Source organism: Ictidomys tridecemlineatus, chromosome 12 (assembly GCF_052094955.1).
Source record: "Ictidomys tridecemlineatus isolate mIctTri1 chromosome 12, mIctTri1.hap1, whole genome shotgun sequence".
Taxonomy (NCBI): Eukaryota; Metazoa; Chordata; class Mammalia; order Rodentia; family Sciuridae; genus Ictidomys; species Ictidomys tridecemlineatus.
Window position 1 is genome coordinate 110,251,767 of NC_135488.1, and position 21,927 is coordinate 110,273,693.

The window sequence follows — 21,927 nt, forward strand, 5'->3', positions numbered from 1 at the left end:
ATAGGAAAGAAAAATCTAAGGATGATCAGCCAAATGCTTGGGTAAATGAAAAAGATATTGTTTACTGTGATGCTTTGTACTTGATTCTGGGGTAAATCTCTTATCCCTTCATGCATCACACTGGATTATGATTATTTTCCTTTCTCAACTGTTCACTGTTTTGAAGGCTTATGTCCTAGGTCAGATCTTTAACCCAGATTGTAGTCTGCATTTTTATTAAACATCTGCTGTATTCTGACCACTGCCAGCAGCTTCATTGTTTCCCTCAATGGGACTTGGTAGAGGGTCTGGGTTCAGTAAACTTGAGAGGAATGTCTTCTACTTGGATCTTTCAGTAAGGAGCTTTAATGTTGATTTGAGGAGAGCAAAACCACCATAATCAACTTTATTAGTAATAAAATATTTGCTAACAGGAATGTTGATGCTCCAGTCTTAAAGTGGTGGTCGAGAAGGAGTTGGGGTTAAGAGGCACCTTCGTAAGTCTTACTCCTCCTCTAAGGCAGAGTGGGTGGGGTCTGAGCTGGACCTGGAGGAAGGGTAGATTCTCACTAGGCAGCCAGGCTATGGGGGACCCTTTCAGTGGAAGAAAGGCACAGAGGCCCCTTTTTTTGCATTAAGCAGGGTGGTGTGGTTGAGGTGAAGAGTTAGACTTTAATGTTAATTAGCATTTGATGATCTTGAATGTTCTACATAGTTCAGATTTTTATGCTGTTGCCCATTTGCCTTGCCATTGAAAGTTTTTTTGAGCAGGGCAGCAATGTGAACAAAGTGATGTTTTATGATGGTTATTCTGACTGTAATATAGAAAACTTGCTGTGTTTATAGCACTTAATACTTGAGTGTTTCTGATTCATAGATGTCAAAGTGACCAGGAAAATCAGGAGGCGCTGAAGGGTTGAAATGCTGCTTGTGGAATGTAGTTGTTATTACATTCTCTGCTGGTGTCTGTCACTCTGACGCTCTCTTGTGGTCATAGAAAGCACACTGATGAATTTCTCCTGGAATTGTCCTTTTCTCCCTGCCATCTTGCTCCCTCCCTCTCCCTCTTCCCCCTCTTTGCTCTCTTTTTAACCTGCTGTTCTTCACTTTGTTCTGTTTAGGGGCAAGAATTTGGTGGTGCTTATCAAATTGGAACTGTAGCCAACGAAGATCTAGAAAAACAAGGGTGTCATCCCTTTTATGAATCTGTCATCTCTGATCCCTTTGTCAATGGGGTAAGGACAGTGAACCTAAGAAAACAGATTTACTGTCAAGCTATTGAAGATGGTATAAAGAAAAACTAAAATTTTCCTGAAAATAAACTTCTTTGACTTTATTCTTTCTTATTCACTGCTTTTATATGATTCATTCTGTATATATTATGACCTATGAAATGAAAATCTATTTAAGACATTAGATACAATAATATGCATTAGTGATAAATTATTATTTAGGTCAGCAGAAGCTATAAACTCCTTCCCCTGTGATTTCTAAGAATGTGTAATTAGAAGAGACCCTATTAAATGGTGAAGTTGCTGCTTTTGTCTAGGTTGCAGTGACTTATCACACCTACCAGCATGCCCCAGCAGAAAGCTTTGCGGAAGTTCTGCTGAGAACTGGGAAACTGGCAGAGGCTAAAACTGAAGTATTTCCAACTACAGAAGGTAAGAAAGGATGTTCTAGTTTCATTTATTTCAGACATTTACTGAGAACCTACTGTTTTCTGGATAACTTGTTCATACTGAGAATTTTAAAAAGATAAACAAGTATAATTCCTATCTTTAGGTTGCTGATTATGTAAAATGGTTCTCATCATGTATGGTATGCAGTGTTCAATATTTATTTCGGTTTGGCTTTTTATCCTTCATCAAATGTGGATCTGTATTTGATATTAAGCATTTTCTGCACCGTGGCATATCTTTCCACATAGAATTCTTGGAAAAGAATGAAATGTAAGTAAATTTACCAAAGACAGTTGTTCTTTGTTTCCTCGTTAGCCTTCTTACTACCATTTCTTGACTTTAGTCTTCCAGTTACCTCTCTCACTGCTCTGCCATCTTGGTAAGTCCCTTAAAGGCCACTGGAGCACCATATTCCAAGCCATCAGTGAGGAAGAAAGAGGTGAGGAGGGAGAAATGTTTTTCTTGGAAGTCCTATTCAGTTTCTACCTCTGTGTTACTGGTCACCTCTAACTGCCAGTGAGCCTTGGCAGTGCTAACTAGCACACTACTATGTAAATTAAATTCAAGAAAACTTATTTGTGGAACAGCCTGCTATTTTCCTGAAAATCTGATACTACAATTATTTTATTTGTTTGATCCAGGGGCACTTAACCACTGAGTCACATCCCCGGCTCTTTTTATTTTTTGAGACAGGGTCTCATCAAGTCACTGAGGCTAACTTTGAGCTTGGTGATCCTCCTGCCCCAGCCTCAAGCTACTAGGATTAGATGTACAGGTGTACACCACCATGCCTAGCTATAAGTTATTTTTAAATAATTATTTTCTTTAGTCAAAATTTGTATGCCCCTGGGAAGAGGAGTCACAAATACCACTTTCCCATATACTATATGAATCCTTAGAATACCAGAGATTTTTATAAACTATACCATTTTTCTTCATTTCTGAGAAATGTTTTTCTACCTTCTGTCATTCTTTAATCAGGGTATATAACATAGTTGATCACATTTTTCTCTAAAAAGCTATTATTCATGATATACCTCACAGTTGATATTGAGTAGACATGAAGAGTGTAGTATCATAACTCTTTATTCACATAATTATTCGTCATTACTTCTTGCTTTATGTTGTATGAAGTTAGTGGCTCATGGTCTGAAAACAATTGATAACAGGTAGTTTGTAAAGATAGAATATGAAACCTTAAGAAAATAATGGGTTGGATATGGGAATGTCATTTACTGATTGGCAAACATTCTGGCTATTGCCAGGGACCGAAGCTATAGCCAGTATGTCTGCATATTGCCCATATAATATTTTTATATATTATTTAGCTTGCTAATTGCTTATTGTGAATTCAAGTATCCCTTGTATAGAACCATGCCTCACAAAATGGCGGATCTGTGGACCTGTAGACCTGTGGTTAAAAGTCCAAAGAATGGATGCCTTCTTGGATTAGAAACTGATTCCCCTTCTCATTAAGCTTTCTGGCATTTTCCAGAGCTGTTTTTGGAGAAATGCTTAGAGTATTTAATTATAATACCCAGGCAGGCATACATTTCTGGTTATTGGTCCTCTTCCTATAGGGCCCTTAGAATACTTGGCTATATTTGTTGTACTTGATCACTAATGATGAAGCTTTAAAATGATCTTGAAATATGAAGTAGATAGCAAGGTTTCCATGAGGAGCTGTGTGGGGTAGACAAAATGTACTTGATGTCAGGAGATTCCTCTTGTCTTCCTTTGCTGACAGTGTATCTTTTGCTTACTGAAGAAATGGTTCTAGGCCCTGTCCTAGGAACTTGGGATATAAAGTGGAGGAAGACATTGTCCCTGTTTTCAAAGGGCTTACAGTGGAGGTGGGGAGACAGATACATTTGTATTTGCTGTGACAGGCAGATGAGACAGGCATTGGGACTATGGAGATCTGACAGCTGGAAGAGGTGGTGTAAGGTGTAGGTGATGTTTGGCTTGGGTTTGGAAGGTTGAATAGGAGTTAAGTAGATGAGAAAGCATAAAAATTGAGATGGGTAAGGGGGAGAAAGAGGATGTTTTACAAACGGGAAAATTTACTAAGTAAGGAAGATAAAACAATATGATTTTTCAGAGATTTGGAAATTATTCTAATACCTCGATGGAGTGGGCAAACAGCAAAGAAATGAGGCGAAAGTAGGCTGAGAAGAAATACAAAGCCTCAAATGGCAATCTGTTAAACATTCTGATGGAGCCCTCTGCTGGAAGCTATAGGGATTTCAAACAGAAAATTATTGTATTTCAGTTAAATGGCTTAACAACTCAGTTGTTCCGTTCTGGACCATGTTCTCTTATGTCTTGGCAGGGCCTAGTCTTATGTACTGGTGCTTAGGTTAGTCCCAAATCTTCTTTGATACAACTGTGCAATTCAGTTAATCCAGATGTTATTTTACCTTTTTTTCAAGACCAACCCGTCTAATAGTTTCTCCTAGTTACACATTAGAATCACTTAGGCAATTTTTAAGAAATACTGAAACCCTGGGGTCCATTGTAGATAATTCATTTCACAATCTGTAGAGTTGAGCCTACATAGCAAATATTTTTTAGAGTACCTCAGGCTGACCATTTGTGAAACCATAGTTTCACTTAAGGTATTGGATTCTCCCCACCCATAATATGTCCATTCTTCAAACATCTATCCTTTGTCTCTTTCCTGGCAGCATAGAGACGCATTGTCTTTCACATCTCTGGTCTCTTCGACCTGAGACATAATCCCTGAGTACCATTTCTGCTTCTAACACTTCTGCCAGACCTGTGAGGATTTTCTGTGTGATAGGTGTAAAGTAAATGTTTCTCCACAGAGAGAATAAGTAGGGTGTATATTGTGGTGGCTCGGCCAGTGAACTGAGCATGTGCTCCTGGTTAATCTAAATGCAGGTATGTGTACTCCTCTTGGTCTGTGGGATTTTAAAGGGAGTACAGGAATTTTCTGTGTGCTTCTGTGTTTTTTCAAGTTATCTTTTTCCTGACAATCAGATTTTTATGTTCCTTTAGGGAAAAGAATCCAAGTCTGTTAATGAATTTTCCAGAATGTCAAGTATTATTGAATACAAAAAAAATTTTTCAGAATTTGTTTTATGTAAAACAAAGATTTTTAAATTCACTCATGTTGCATCTATCAGTAGGTGTTTGCGTATTTAATTTTTAATTACTGAGTAGTATTTCATTGTAGATAAATGAGTTTATCTTTCCTGTTATGGATGCTGAGATTGTAGCAGCATAACTGTTATGAAAGCTGCTTTGCACTCTCTGGTACCACTGTTTTATGAACATATCCTTTTATTTCATTTAGGATGGAATTGCTTAGTCAAAGATTGTGCATTTGTTTAGTTTTATTAACTACTTTCTTTCTAGCTGTTGTGATTTTTCTGGGCTCTGGTTTTCTACTTGAATTTTACTTGCCCAATATGGAATGGATAGTGGCTTGCCCTCAGGTCAGAAGTTGTAAAAATGGAAAACTTACAATGCCATTCATTCTTCCAAATGGCAACTATCTTAAATTTTCTGTCTCGTTTGATACCTCCCAGTGCTTTCTGATACCTGTTCTTTTTTTTTAAATACTATAAAGTATAAAAGTAAAAGTCTGTACTTTTCATTTGCAGGAGGGCTCTTTAAAACAGAGAACCTGGTCATGGAAGCAATTAAATAGTTATTGTTCTGGTCACTGTGGTTCCTCAGATGACTGTTGGTTAAACTCAGAGTTGTAGTTTTCTAGGAAGAGGAATAGAAAGCCCAGATATCTTTTTTCCTAGGATTACTTCCAAGGAGTCAATTTATGAATGAAGCCTTGCCTGGTGCAAAGAATTCTGGACATATTCCAACTTGCTTGGGCAGTTAAAATAGATGTCAAGAGTCTCTTGGGAAATGGACCCCCAGGTATATTCAGGTGGAGAACTCTGCCAGCCAGCATCAGGCTTGAAGAACACATGGCCATTTGGTAGTGACTGAAAATTACAATTGTGTATATTGCATGATCCAGTAATTCTGCTTTTAGGAATTTACCTTATGAATTTGTTCACACACATTAAAAATAAAAAAGGTCGTTTGTTCATGATAATAGTGTAAGAATTGTCAATATCCTGGTAATTACTGCTAGGGAAAGATGCCAGTCTTATTTTGATATCTTGTTTCATGTTAGAACATAGAACTACCTTTCTAAGTTTGGTCAATTTACATAAGTTTCCAAGTTCGTGTTAAAATTCAAGATAATGTTCTTTGAGGATTTTTTAAGCTAATTCATACAAAGTACCTATCTTGTGTCTGGTTCACCAGAGAAGATATTTCAAATCTATGGGTATTTTTGTTCTCTAATAATTTTGTTCTTGTTATATATAGCAAAGACATGAGCATAGGCAGAGCTTATATACCATATTGATTTGCTTGGCACATAGTATAGGGACAGTGGCAATTAAAAGCACAATTTTTTTGTCTCACATTAATGGAACCCTTAAATGACAAATAATAAAATTTACTTATATTTTTTAGGGAATGGGAAACTAGTGAAGAGTTTGATTTTGTTTTAAGCTGGAGAATGACAGTTTTTGAAATTTTAAAATTAATATGGATCTGCTGTGTGAAAAGGGGATTGGAAAAAGACCAAAGTTACTATATAGAGTTAGGTTGGGAGATTGTTAGAGTCCAATGTATAAACAATGAAAAGCTAACCTTGAGTCTGTGGGAGTGGAAATAGAAAGTATGTGTGCGGGGATTCCAAGATGGCGGCAGGCGCGGAGAGATCAAGTCTCTGCCCTCTTCAGCTGTGCGGGCATAGGGAGTCGTAAACAACCTAAATTCTGTTGGCTCAGGATCACTAGGCAATGCTGAGCTGACGTGGATCTGGGGTGAACAGTCTGGGCCTCTCAGAACACACACTGAGCCCAGATTGGCTGAATTCAAGCTCCCGGTCGCCTGCTTCCTGCAGACAAACAGCTGTGACTCAGCACTAATCCATCCGGCTGAAACAACTGGTCAGCCCCTCTGATCCCACAGAGGTAATGCCAACCGAGCCTTCATAGGTAGTGGCCACAGGTTTGAAACGGGGCTTGAGAGAGACAGTAAGGACCCACCTGTTGCACTGGTCACCCGGCAAAGGGAAAGGAACTGTCGCCATTTGCAAGAGATACCACCATGGCAGAGAACTGACGTCATCAGACTGTGGCGGAGGAGATAACTTCATTGAAACCTGTGGCTACAGGTGTGTAATTCCCTAGCCTTCCCTCTCCACACATCGGGGAAACCTTAAGGGCCCCTCCCAGCTCTCCCATAAGGGCCCCTCCCAGCTCCCCCAGACCGAGGGAATCAGAAGTGGCTCGGGACCCGCAGCACGGAACTACAGCTCCCACCAGAGCTGACAGCTGAGGTCTCTTGCACCAGCTACCGGGGGCGTGGCTACCAGAGGGCAAGTAAAATTCGCTGAGGATTCTCGGCCCCAACCTCTTCAAACTTAGGGTCTGAGGGAAAGGCAAACTGGGAGAGTGTGCCCAATCGTCCATGAAAACAGGGCTCCTGGGAGCAGCAGACCTGGCATGTAGCCAGTACTGTGGTGAGCGGCACCCGTGAGAGGGGCCTGGCTAGAGGAAAAGTGGAGTAGTGACTAGACACAAGAGGAGGCCCTAGGCACTCAGGATTGGAGACCCTCCCAGTCTGGGAGGAGGAGCCGCTGCACAGTGATTGGTTCCCGCCTATTGACAGGAGAAACTTGGCCTGGTGGGCACAGCGACACCTACTGGAAGAGAAGTTAATCAAACTCTAAGACTGCATTTATTAGTTTTTTCTTTTCTCTTTTTTTTGATTTTCTTTTTCATTTTTCTTTCTTGTTTAATTTTTTTTAAAATTTTTCTTCTAATTTTAATTTTAATTTTTTATAATTTTTTAAATTTTTCTTTTTTTTTCTAATTTTTTCTTCTTTTGTCTTTTCATTTCTTTTTAATTTTCTTATCCCCCCTTGAATTCTACCTGCTTACTCTCATTCTCTTTAGTGACTTCTTCCCTTCCCTTCTAATACTTTTCCTCCCAAGCATCAAATAAATTTATAGGAGTAAACAGTAACTCAGCAGTCAAACAGAACAAGAAGTAACATGAGCAGCTTCAAAAAGCAAGGAAGAAAAGGAGTACAAACAATGCAGGACACCCTAAATATTCAGGAGGACCTAGAGTCATCAGAAAAATGACCATATAAAGAACTCAAGGAACACCTTAGACAGATGGAATGGAACCTTAAAGAGGATACAAGACAGCAAATTCAAGCAGTGAAAGAACGCATTTAGAATGAATTACATAAACAGATAAAAGAAGTTAAGCATCTTTATCAGGAGATAGAGATTATAAAAAATATTCAAACAATAATTCTAGAAATGAAGGAAACGATAAACCAAATTAAAAACTCAATTGAGAGTATCACCCTGAGTGGAGCAAGTAGAAGCCAGAACGTCAGATAATGAAGACAAAATATATCATCTTGAAGAGAGTCTAGCCAACTCAGAAAGGCTGGTAAAAAAAAATCACAAGAAAAACATCCAAGAGTTATGGGATAACATAAAAAAAAAACAAGTCATCGGGATAGAAGAAGGTACACAGATTCAAACCAAGGGAATGAGTAACCTGAATGAAATAATTACAGAAAACTTTCCAGAAATAAAAAAGGAAACAGATATACAAATTGAAGATGCATACAGGACACAGAGCACCCAAAATCACAGTAGACCAACGCCAAGACACATTGTTATGAAGATATCCAATATACAGAACAAAGAGAAAATATTAAAAGCTACAAGAGAAAGGAGACAGATTACATTCAGGGGTAAACCAATAAGGTTAATAACAGATTTTTTATCACAGACACTGAAAGCAAGAAGGTCATGGAACAATGTATTTCAAACAACTGAAAGACAATGGATGCCAACCAAGAATTCTGTGTCCAGCAAAATTAAGCTTCAGGTATGACAACGAAATAAAAATCTTTCATGATAAACAAAAGTTAAAAGAATTTACAGACAGAAAACCAGCATTGCAAAGCGTCTTGAGCAAAACACTACACGAGGAAGAAATGAAAATCAATAACCAAAACCATCAGTGGGAAGTGCCTCAGTAAAGACAGAGGGCGAGGGGAAAGATAATCATGGAGAAACAAACCAAATTTTTTAGACAAAAGGATAAATAATCAAGCATGGCTGGAAGTACAAACCATATATCAACAGTAACTCAATGGCTTAAACTCTCCAATAAAGCGACATAGTCTGGTATCATGGATTAAAAAAACAAATCCAACAATATGCTGCCTCCAGGAGACACATCTGATTGGAAAAGACATACACAGGCTGAAGGTGAAAGGATGGGAAAAAATATACCATGCACACGGTCCTCGTAAGCAAGCAGGGGTGGCCATCCTCATAGAATAAAATTGACTTCAAGACTAAGTTAATCAAAAGGGATAAAGGACATTATATACTGTTAAAAGGAACCATTCACCAACAAGACATAACAATTATCAATATTTATGCACCAAATAATGGTGCTGCGACATTCATAAAACAAATTCTCAGGTTCAAGAATCAAATAGACCACAACACAATAATTATGGGTGACTTCAACACACCTCTGTCACCATTGGACAGATCCTCCAAACAAAAGTGAAATAAAGAAACTATAGAACTCAATACCACAATCAATAACCTAGACTTAACTGACATATATAGAATATATCAACCATCATCAAATGGATATACTTTTTTCTCAGTAGCACATGGATCCTTCTCAAAAACAGACCATATATTATGCCATAGGGCAACCCTCAGTAAATATAAAGGGGTGGAGATAATACCATGCATTTTATGTGATCATAATGGAATGAAACTGGAAATCAATGACAAAAGAAGGAAGGAAAAATCCTACATCACATGGAAAATGAACAATATGTTACTGAATCATCAATGGGTTACAGAAGACATAAAGGAGGAAATCAAAAATTCTTAGAGATAAATTAAAATATAGACACAACATATCGGAATCTATGGGACACGATGAAAGCAGTTTTAAGAGGAAAATTCATTGCCTGGTGGTCATTCCTCAAAAGAAAAAACCACCAAAAAATGAGCTCACACTTCATCTCAAAGCCCTAGAAAAGGAAGAGCAAAACAGCAAATGTAGCAGAAGGCAAGAAATAATTAAAATCAGAGCGGAAATCAATGAAATTGAAACAAAAGAAACTATTGAAAAAATTAACAAAACTAAAAGTTGGTTCTTCGAAAAAATAAATAAGATCGACAGACCTTTAGCCATGCTAACGAAGAGAAGAAGAGAGAGAACTCAAATTACTAACATACGGGATGAAAAAGGCAATATCACAACAGATGCTACAGAAATACAGAAGACAATTAGAAGTTATTTTGAAAACCTATATTCCAATAAAATAGAAGATAATGGAGACATTGATAAATTTCTTAAGTCATATGATTTGCCCAGACTGAATCAGGAGGATACACACAATTTGAACAGACCAATATCAATGGATGAAATTGAAGAAGCCATCAAAAGCCTACCAACCAAGAAAAGCCCAGGTATTGTAAAATATACAGCGGAGTTTTATAATACCTTTAAAGAAGAATTAATACCAATACTTTTCAAGTTATTTCAGGAAATAGAAAAAGAGGGAGCTCTTCCAAATTCATTCTATGAGGCCAACATCACCCTGATTCCGAAACCAGACAAAGACACCTCAAAGAAAGAAAACTACAGACAAATATCTCTAATGAACCTAGATGGAAAAATCCTCAATAAAATTCTGGCGAATAGAATACAAAAACACCTCAAAAAAATTGTGCACCATGATCAAGTAGGATTCATCCCTGGGATGCAAGGATGGTTCAATATACGGAAATCAATAAATGTTATTCACCACATCAGTAGACTTAAAGATAAGAACCATATGATCATCTCAATAGACGCAGAGAAAGCATTCGACAAAGTATAGCATCCCTTTATGTTCAAAACATTAGAAAAACTAGGGATAACAGGAACTTACCTCAACATTGTAAAAGCTATCTATGCTAAGCCTCAGGCTAGCATCATTCTGAATGGACAAAAGTTGAAGGCATTCCCTCTAAAATCTGGAACAAGACAGGGATGCCCTCTATCACCACTTCTATTCAATATAGTTCTCGAAACACTGGCCAGAGCAATTAGACAGACGAAAGAAATTAAAGGCATAAAAATAGGAAAAGAAGAACTTAAATTATCACTATTTGCAGATGACATGATTCTATACCTAGAAGACCCAAAAGGGTCTACAAACAAACTACTAGAACTAGTAAATGAATTCAGCAAAGTGGCAGGATATAAAATCAACACGCATAAATCAAAGGCATTTCTGTATATCAGCGACAAAACTTCTGAAACGGAAATGAGTAAAAACACTCCATTCACAATATCCTCCAAAAAAATAAAATACTTGGGAATCAACCTAACAAAAGAGGTGAAAGACTTATACAATGAAAACTACAGAACCCTAAAGAGAGAAGTAGAAGATCTTAGAAGATGGAAAAATATACCCTGTTCATGGATAGGCAGAACTAACATTATCAAAATGGTGATATTACCAAAAGTTCTCTATAGGTTTAATGCAATGCCAATCAAAATCCCAATGGCATTTCTTGTAGAAATAGATAAAGCAATCATGAAATTCATATGGAAAAATAAGACCCAGAATAGCAAAAGCAATTCTAAGCAGGAAGCATGAATCAGGCGGTATAGCGATACCAGATTTCAAACTATATTACAGAGCAATAGTGACAAAAACAGCATGGTACTGGTACCAAAACAGGTGGGTGGACCAATGGTATAGAATAGAGGACACAGAGACTAATCGACAAAGTTACAACTATCTTATATTTGATAAAGGGGCTAAAAGCATGCAATGGAGGAAGAATAGCATCTTCAACAAATGGTGTTGGGAAAATTGGAAATCCATATGCAACAAAATGAAACTGAATCTCTTTCTCTCGCCATGCACAAAAGTTAACTCAAAATGGATCAAGGAGCTTGATATCAAATCAGAGACTCTGCGTCTGATAGAAGAAAAAGTTGGCTCTGATCTACATATTGTGGGGTCGGGCTCCAAATTCCTTAATAGGACACCCATAGCACAAGAGTTAATAACAAGAATCAACAAATGGGACTTACTTAAACTAAAAAGTTTTTTCTCAGCAAAGTTTTTTCTCCCTACATCCTGGGAACAAATTTTTACTCCTCACACTTCAGATAGAGCCCTAATATCCAGAGTATACAGAGAACTCAAAAAATTAGACAATAAGATAACAAATAACCCAATCAACAAATGGGCCAAGGACCTGAACAGACACTTCTCAGAGGAGGATATACAATCAATCAACAAGTACATGAAAAAATGCTCACCATCTCTAGCAGTCAGAGAAATGCAAATCAAAACCACCCTAAGATACCATCTCACTCCAGTAAGATTGGCAGCCACTATGAAGTCAAACAACAAGTGCTGGCGAGGATGCAGAGAAAAGGGTACACTTGTACTTGCTGGTGGGACTGCAAATTGGTGCGGCCAATTTGGAAAGCAGTTTGGAGATTCCAGGGAAAGCTGGGAATGGAACCACCATTTGACCTTGCTATTGCCCTTCTTGGACTATTCCCTGAAGACCTTAAAAGAGCATCCTACAGGGATACTGCCCGTGTGGGTCAAAGGCAGAAGGAGCCAGGGGAAAGCATGCAGAAAGCCTCAATTGTGGTTTTCATGGAGGGAATGGGTTTAGCCTGCTAGACGAGCTTGGGCAAGTTTGATTGGACGGAATGGCTGATTTGGGCATCTCTAAGCTTACAGGGGTAGTTTCCTAGCTGGTTTACTGGTGTTAGGACAGATTATTGCTGCCTGGAATATAAAACAATACCTAGAGGAGGGTTCAGAGTGATTTCCATGTCAAAACTGCTCACAGAAGAGTTATTTATTCTCTCTAGCAATTAGCCCTGAGGGGGCACTTCCTCCAGGATTACCTTCTCCAGGTCAAAGCATCATAAAATAGAAAAGTGAAAGGCATGATTCACACAGTGGTGTGTATGACGTCTGTATGGGTGTTATTGACTGGGAACACACATTTGTATCTTCACTGCTTGGTGACAGTGACTTTTTTAGGCAGCTCTCTGAGGGTGATTTTTGTCAGGAGTTTGAGCTCCTGGAAATTTTCTTCCTGTCTTCCTTAGCTTGCTGTAAACTTTGTATTCATTTATATATACTTAAGAATATTTTTGACCATTTTGTGAGTGTAGTTGTGATGTAGTATAACTGTAAACTTGTTGGAATTTAGGTATTTGGAGTCTTCCCTTTAAGAATAACTCCTGTAAACATTTATTCTGACTGTGTCATCATTATTTCATTGCTTTTTTTTTTTTTCGGGGGGGGGGTGTTGCTTTTGTTTTTCATTGTGTTGTTTTATTTTGAAATTTGTTGTTTCTGTAGCATATTTTTCAGACTATCCCTTGAGGGTGCTTTGGTTTTCAGAAACTGCCATGGACACATTAAAATTTGTAGAAAAATTGAGTTGATGTGATAATAGAAAAGATGTGACGAATACATTGTCAGTAATGGAACTTAATTTCCCAGGTGGGTCTGAGATTGGGTCTAACCACAACTCTGAGAAAGAAGGTTCGGTAGAAGCTGGAGAACAGCTACCTGAAATAGGGACTCCTTTGAAGAGATGGTCCTAATTTGGATAAATGGGTTCAGATATACTTTTTGAAAACTGGCTGTTTTTATGCTTGAAGAAGGAAAATATCTAAATAATATTAAGATGGAAGTGGGAAAAAAAAACTAAGTGAAATAGGTTGAGTAGTCCTGCTGTCAGGCTCTTGAGAGAAGATTGTTGGAATGCTTTTGTTGCAATTGCTCTTTCTTTCATTTATCTTATGGGATACAGTTACAGAGTTATTGTTTGGTGACACTTTTTTTTTTTTCAAAGAAAAATTCTATCAGTAAAAAGGGAGCTCAAGGATGAAGGGAGTGGCAGTGGTGGGGAAGGCTTGGCACACTGCATTGCCCGCTGATGTGGAGTCATAACTAGGTGCTTTGGGAGAGAAATGAGTTGGGAAAGTTTGGAAAGGGAAGGAAGGCAACCTGCTCCCCTCCATGCAGGAGTACCACAGTCCTGGGTACAGAGGGTTTCAGAGGGAACAAAAGCCTTCAGTGAGTGCTTGGAGCCACCCTTCTTTGGATTTCATAAGTTTTTCCATTAATGTCCTGTTTCTGCTCCAGGAGTCAATCCAGGGAACTACACTGCATTTCTTTGTCTCATCTCCCCAGTTGCCTTTGTTCTATGACAGCTTTTCAGTTTTGTTTTTCATGCCTTCAGTAGTCTCAAGGAAAACCAGCCAGGCATCCTGTAAGAATTTTGCCTCAATCTGGCTTTGACTGATTTTCTTCTCATGATTAGACTGGAGTTATGGGTTTGGGAAAGAATTGCACAGATACAAAGCAAATTCTTGTTACATAATCTAATTATTGTTTAAATCATCAAATTTTGTCTAGATTAACTTTAAGATCTAGATTAGCTTTAACAATTCTAAAATGCTATGCTCATATATTTTATAGGGCCACTGTAATTTTTTATGTAAATATTTCCAGTATTGAAATTTTTACCTGTAGTTATACCCAAATGATAAGCAGGTAGGGAAAGTCCACACCAACAAACTCGTACGCAAAGCACAAGACTGGTGTTCTTTTTGTGGAGTGTGAAGAGAAGTGTTGTTGGAAGGAACAAAATCATGTTATAGTAATCATTTGTATTCTCAGAGCTGTTTAACTGCACTGTACTCATATCATAACCCTACATAGTAGCTGTCTTTAATGTACATGATCATACAGCATGGCCTGGGTCTTTACCGACAAGCTTACTGGCATCTTTACACTTAGAATGCAACAGTCACTCTGACAGGATTTCTGGGTGTTTAAATGACCGATGGCATACTTGTTTCCAGTTAGGCAAGATTACTATTCAGTGTTTCCCCCTCCCCTTCCCACTGGGGGTTTGAACTCGGGAGCACTTGGCTACTGAGCCACATCCCCAGCCCTATTTTGTATTTTGTTTAGAGACAGAGTCTCACTTGAGTTGCTTAGTGCCTCTTTGGCTGAGCTGGCTTTGAACTTGCAATCCTCTTGCCTCACCCTCCCGAGCTGCTGGGATTACAAATGTGCACTACTGTACCTGGCTATCTAATGGTTTTATGTGATCTGTTTAGATGGTGCTGAATAGATTTTCATAAAAGGTCTTAAAGAGTCCTCCTAAACTAAGTATCTGTTGCAATCACTAGGGCTCAAACCATGACACTTAGTGACTATGGATGTCTTATGGATCCTCAAGCTCAATCATACATTTTTTTTCCCTCTGCATTTAGTTCTTTTGCAGCTGGCAAGTGATGCTTTGCCAAATGATATGACCTTGGCTCTTGCATACCTCCTTGCCTTACCACAGGTAAGCCTGCCTTTTCCATTAAAGAAGTACTTAAAAGTGAGTAAACAGAAAATCTGTAATGGGGATTTTTATCAGTAAAATCGTTTATAAATATGCCATTTCCTTCTGGTGTTTCTTAGGTGCTGAAAGGACCCTAGACAGTATCCAGACAGTGAATCCTACAATGTAGCTTAAGTGTTGATATTTTAATACACTTTTGCATGCATGGGATCTGCTTCATAGTACCTTCTGAGTTTTCATATCATCACGTTAGGTTGCCCAGCAGTTGGAGTTGGTGGGATAAGAACTTTATCAAAATCCAGGGCAGTGACTAGAAATGGAACAATTTAAATGATCTCTTTAATTTTCTTTCAACTGAGTTAATTATATCTTGTCTCTTCCTAGGTGTTAGATGCTAACAGGTGCTTTGAAAAGCAGTCCCACTCGGCATTGTCTCTCCAGCTGGCAGCCTATTACTACAGCCTGCAGATCTATGCCCGCCTGGCTCCATGTTTCAGGGACAAGTGCCATCCGCTGTACAGGGTGAGTCCTCATGTTTTCCATGTTATTGATGAGAAAGTTCAAGCATTCCTAGAATAGTCAAAACATGTTTTTTTCCCTTTGTATCCCAAATGCTTCCAAGTGGCAGACAGGCCTTGCCTTTTCTGTTAGACACAGTTGCTTTTCCAGGTATCAGTAAGAGGTAGAGCTTCTGATATTTATTATGAATACCAATTCTTTTCCCTAACTTTTCTTTCATTTATTTTCTAAGTTGCTTAATTAGGAGAGGCTAAATGAAGAATTGGCTTTTTAATTCACTGTTTCAAAGGAAGATGGCTATCTAACAAAGTAGGCCATGTAATATTTTGAGCCATATTGTACTTTCATTTATTTTAAAGCCAGAGGTATGACAATAGTAATTGTATAGATAGAATGTTGAAACATGATTATTCCAAAAAAAAAAATTGTCAATTTCTGAGCAGAAGTATCTAACTATGACTCAAGATATATGTACCTTCTTTTGTAGATAGAAAAGTTTTAACAGATGCTTATGGGAAGTTATAGCCATCCAAGTTTCCTTGTATAGATAAGTTTTAAAGATCAGCATTAGGAAATGATCTACTTTTTATATTGGATTATTTTAAGAAAATCAGTACTTAAAGACCAGATGAGTAAACTTTCAAATCCACTAGATACACAGTCTACGATCCAGATTTTATTGAGGGAAGATTCTCCTTTCTTGACCTAAAGCAGACAATAACTTACCTGCCTCAGTCATCCGGAACAAATCTAAGAACTCTTACTCCAAGTGTCTGAACACATTCCTTTTGAATCAGTTTTTATTTAAGAGAAGAGGGACAGCCGGTGTACCACCCACCACAGTTTAGTCTCCCAAGGACACTGTCATCATTTGGTGTGCAGTGGTCTTAGGCATAGTTTTATTATTATGATTGTGTTTGGCCAGGAAATAGGAATGTTTTCTTCTTTTACTCAGTTGATGTATGACTTTATTTGGGGAATTTGATTTTTGTTTTAATAGCTGCTGCTACTTTGTTCAGTTACTTATTTCACTTGCAAACTTGATTTTTTTTTTCCCCCCAGAAGGTCAGGTTCTCAAAACATATATGATTGAATTATCTCAGTGGAGAGCATGTGCTGAAATGAGGTCTTTCTCTTTCATTCCAATTTATGTCATTTATATAATGCTACTACTTTGTGCATGGTGCTTGCTGTATCTTTCTTGAATATAGAGAATCGAAAGAACACCAGTCAGCTAGATTGTTGATCTCCTAGAGCATCTTGTACTTGCCACCCTCTCCTCCTGGCTTGGTGCCTGACCTCGGTGACCTCGGCACTCACTGTCTGTGCATGTAAAGGAGTGATAGGAGCTGTGGATTAGAGTGGCAGCAAGAAGATACGCAAAAATTTCTAGAAAGATGTGTTAAGAGTGAGGAGAGTTAGTGCCTCTCCATTTCTTTTCATCTCTCTACCTCATGTCCTCACCCCAATTCAGTCTCATTTCTTTACCTAAACTTATGTCTGCCTCTTACACATCACTTTGTGTTCTTCCTTCGTTTTCCTGTCTTCAGGCTAGTTGTACTCTCTGCCCAAAGTACTTTTCCCACAATGCCTTTGCTAGGCTAGTTGGTAGGTGCCTGACCAGTGTAGCTTTCTTCAGTACTCCCAGGGTGAGGGGACTCCGTGTGCTTTGGCACTGCCTTGTACTTGCCTCTGTCTTGGCACATGTATGCTACTTTTTGAGTTTTTCCTTTTTATCTCACTGGATAATGAGCTATTTGAGGATAGCGTTTGTCTGTCTTTATTGGGTTTCCCAATGCATAGAGCAGGACCTGGAATATAAATAGAAATGTTTACTGGATAGGTGACTGAAAATTCATAGGTAATTCTACAGCACATACAAGATAATTGAATTTACATATTGTGTATTCATCAAATTTTTATCTTGTGACTGCTGTGTGCCAGGAAGTGTTCTGGAAGAAGCAAGAGGGAACGAAGCATAGTGAGCCCTCCCCCTTTTAGGAATTACATTCTAAAGGCATCATAAACAGAAGAGGTAAATCAAATAGGTACTAAAACAAAAGCAAAGTGAAGTAGAAGAAGCTGGGATGTGCATGTGCGAAAAATACTATTTAAATAGGGTCCAGAAAGGCCTCAGTTGAGAAGATGACTTTGACTAAAGAAAAGGGGACATAAGCAATACTGTGCAGATACCTGAAGGAAGAGCATTCCAGACAGGAACAAGCAGGACCAAAGGCACAGAAGTGTCACTTTTCTGTCATACGTACTATTTCTTGTAAGGTATTTGAGTTGATGTTTAAATTTTACTATATAAAATTCAAGGCATAGAGGACTTGCCTGACCCTGGAGAAAAGTGATATACATGCAGACTGTGGTCAGCCTTTGTCAATGGCTATGTGGGGGCCCTTCTCTCTGGCCAAGAAAGATGTCAGGGCTGTGACAGCAACAGTTAGTTCAAGAGCAAGTTTGTGGGAGTTGCCAATGGACAGTATAAATACAAAACTAACCCTGAAGAGGTACTTGGCTCTTTTTTTTTTTTTTTCCCACATTCATTCTGGTCTTTGAGTCTTTGAGCAATCCCATTTTACAGAAAAGGAATCTTCTCTGGAGACGGTGATTCAGAAAACTGTGGCGACTTCCCTGGGTGCTCTGGTGGAAAGCACTGTCCTGTCATTGAGAGCTCTGACTCCAGGCTTTCCCACCTGTAGCTTGGATGTGCTACCACTCTGGCTTTGTGGCAAAGGAGGCAGCGTCTCTTTTTGTGGAGCTGAGTGATCTCTCTGGCACGCTAGTGTGTGGGCGATTTCCAGCAGGATATTTTCATGGGTAGATCTGAGTCTGGAGGTAAAACCTCAGCTCCTGTAAGTGACAGATAAGATCCTCAGTGAACTGGCTGGCTCTGCCTTGCCCTTCCAGGTGCTTTCCTGATGCAACCTCTTTTGAAGCCTATGTTTAGCTGTTCAGAACTTTTATTTCTGAATTTAAATTCTTCTGTGTGCCTCTGTGCATGCATATACAACCTGTACTGCAAGCTACCCGCTTCTTCCACACTCTATATGGATGAGTCAGCCCACAGGTGCTGCCTTCCCTGCCTCCACCACAGACACTGGCCTTTTCCCCCCCTCTGCTCTTTGCATGTGCCCCAGGCAAGTAGTTCTTTTGGGATATTAAAATTGATGTGCATCTTACCTTATTTGAGTGTAGGAATACCACTGCCCTCTGGGTCCCCAGGACACTGTAGTTAAAAAGTGACCATTAATTGGCAAGTGAATAACTTCAGGAATCATATCAACTGAGTGTGTCAGGAAGCTCTTTAAGCTTTCAGATTTGTGGTTTTGAGTCCTGAACCTCTAGGGTTGAAAGGAAGTACAGGTAGGTATAATAGCTGGATGTTTGAAGAACACAAGAGTTTTCTGTTGACTGCCTAATGCCTCATTATTTGAGTCTTTTCAGCATCTTCCTCTGCATAAAACTGCACTGCTGAGTTTTGAATTAAATATGACAAACTCCTGATGAATCATCTTGGAAATTGAAATCAAAGTGGTTTCAATTTGTTGCCTACACATAATAACACCCAGTGGAGCTTAGCTTTCACTCAGTTGTCAGTTCAGCTTGTTTCTCATTCCAGTCTTTTCACATTTTCTCTTTCCATCCCTGCCGTTATGTGCTGTGAGGATGCTAACTGAGGTTGATAGAATGTGCAGGAGTTCTGGTACAAGGTCTGGGCATCATGCAGGGCAGCAGTGTCCTGAGCCAACCTCAGAGGCCTTGGAACTTGGCAGCTTTGTGAGAGGATCATTGGGGCAGTGCACCTCACCTGCATTTTTCTTTGTGGTTTTGTATGATGATGATTGGCAAATGGTCAGTAGGAATTCATTTTCTCTACTAACCTTTGCCCTAATTAACTTATTTTTATATTAAAGAAATGATACGCACATGACCAAAAAATGCAAGTGGTTAAAATGATATACAATAGTTAGTATTTCTCTTTTGTATCTATTAAAAAACATTTTTTGGCTATACATATTTACACAACTATTTTTAGATGAATGAGTAAACCATGCATATTGTACTATACCTTAATCTTTTTTTCACTTACAGCTCACCTTTATAGTTATTATAAATGTATCTTCAAATACAATCTTTCTAGCATTCTTTTAAGTCTTTAAGTTTTCAAAAGATGAAAATGGAAACAAATTTTTTAGTTTACAGGCTAGGGAAGCAAACACAGCAGTGATGAAATTCAAAGCTTTATGGTAGACTATTTCTAAAATGTGTTTTTTTAAGTTACTAATTGAAAATACTAAGTAGAAAATTATCTCAAGCAAAATAACAGTCCTAAAGCGGAAATGTACCACCTGAATAAAACTTCATGAAAAGATATTACCAAGTCATTGAGCATTATGTTGTCATGAATCTTTATGTATATTTTGTTTTTACAGCGATTTGACCATATTCTTTAAATAAATAAATTTTATTCAAAATCCTGAAGAACTGCATTGCCAGATATTTTTTTGGGGGGGGAATAAACTAATCTAACTCTTCACACTTTTTAAATTCCTGATGGTTTTTATGCTATTAGTCTTTACTGTGAAGTTTTGCAATATCATTGTGAATACTGAATATTTCAAAGCTACCTATGCAGTCCTTCACAATCTTCTCATGGGCTAGAACTTTCATACTTAGGAATTAGCATCTTATGAATCATGTCATTGTCTTGGGCGAGAACAAGAGGAACAGAAGTTTAAATGTATTCTATACACCAGAGACCCTTGAGTGATGGCCAGTATGAGGCCAAGTAGAACACTAGTGGAGACCTGGTCAGTTGGTGTGAAAGCAGTGACAGGAGGCCAAGGAGCCAGCTGCAAGACTACAGCTGTAGGTGCCTCAATTGCAGACTGGGTATCTGGGGAAATAGGACCAGTTGTTCCTCTCTCACTGCTGGTTGCTGTGAGGGTTGAGTGAGAAGCTTATGGAATGCTTCAGAAGCTTGAGATGCTGTGCACTTGGGTAGTGCATGGATGTGTGAGCTGAAGTACTGGGTTAAGAGGGCATTCTTGAATTATTTTAAGAAAAGTGGTGATACAAGCTCAGGGGGGAAATTTTTAGTAAAATTTGGATTGAATGTTTGAAGCAATCATAACTAAATTCCTTGAGGAAGAGATAGAAAGAGGTTGTGGCAATAATAACTGCCGGAGGTAGCTAGGACTTACTACGTGCTTATCCACCCAGTCTTATTTCTTATGAGAACTCTAGAAGTGGAAAACTAGATGCTTAGGAGGGAAATACGAGTAATCAAGGCCTTTGCTTCCAATTCTTTGATTCCCCTCATACCTAATTTTACTTTTCCTTAGAAGCCTTGGTGAGAAACTATCTTTTCTCCTTAGTATTATTTTACACCGTAAATTGAAGTACCTGAAAATCTTCCTATGCACTTAAAAAATACTTATTAATCCATAAATTGTCAGCCATTGGAAGCCTGCAGTCAGAAAATTAAAGGAATAACCCTGTTCACCTCCATAAGATAATCTCAAAAGGAAAGCATATCAGACAGGTAATTGAAAGTGCTTTTCTTGTTCATGATTCTAAAATAGTGTTCTTCTACTTAGAGAAGAACATATAGATAGGTCTTTCAAACAGAGATGATATTAAGAGACAACTGTCTTAAGAGGTTCTTGGTAATAACCAAGGCTCAATACATGTATATTTACCATTAGGACTGTTCCATTGAAATATTAGATTTTTGTTCTTAAATATTTCTTGGGGATAGTGAATAAATTTTTACAAAGTCTATGAAATAAAAATTACTCATAGAGGAGCTAGACAGTTTCTACTTAAGTGAAGGAGAAGAGATTAAAGTTTAAACTGGGGGAATCTTTTGGATATAATTTGCGGGTCTGAAAAATTATATTTTTCAACAAATCTGTTCTGAATATTAGTGGAGGAATAAATGAGAGATGTAGAGCTTCTTCGTTTCCACACCTGGAGGGATTTACAAGGGTTTATTTTATTTTTATGATTGAATTCTTGTTACGTTCATAGGATTTTAGTCTTAGATGATCATTTGGTGAAGCTCGTCTTTTTCCATCTGAGGAAACTGAGCACCAGAAGATGGAGAAGGAATCAATTGCTCCCTCCTTGGAGTTCCCAGGACTCTTGGCTTGTGGTTCTGTAATGAGCTTGTATTCAGATGTCTTCTGTGAATTGCTTATGTGTACATTGTTGTGAATCAGTGG

General features: G+C 38.3%; 1 protein-coding gene across 3 annotated transcripts in view; it reads left to right on the plus strand.

Annotated features, from left to right (window-relative positions):
• Nucleotides 1-21,927, plus strand: part of Nbas (NBAS subunit of NRZ tethering complex) — a 298,757-nt gene that overhangs the window by 179,337 nt on the left and 97,493 nt on the right. For all 3 annotated transcript variants that reach the window (XM_078029643.1, XM_078029644.1, XM_078029645.1), the window contains 4 exons: nucleotides 1,101-1,214; nucleotides 1,529-1,643; nucleotides 15,096-15,172; nucleotides 15,557-15,694. In XM_078029643.1, coding sequence (XP_077885769.1) covers nucleotides 1,101-1,214; nucleotides 1,529-1,643; nucleotides 15,096-15,172; nucleotides 15,557-15,694 — 444 coding nt within the window. The remainder of the gene's footprint in view (nucleotides 1-1,100; nucleotides 1,215-1,528; nucleotides 1,644-15,095; nucleotides 15,173-15,556; nucleotides 15,695-21,927) is intronic.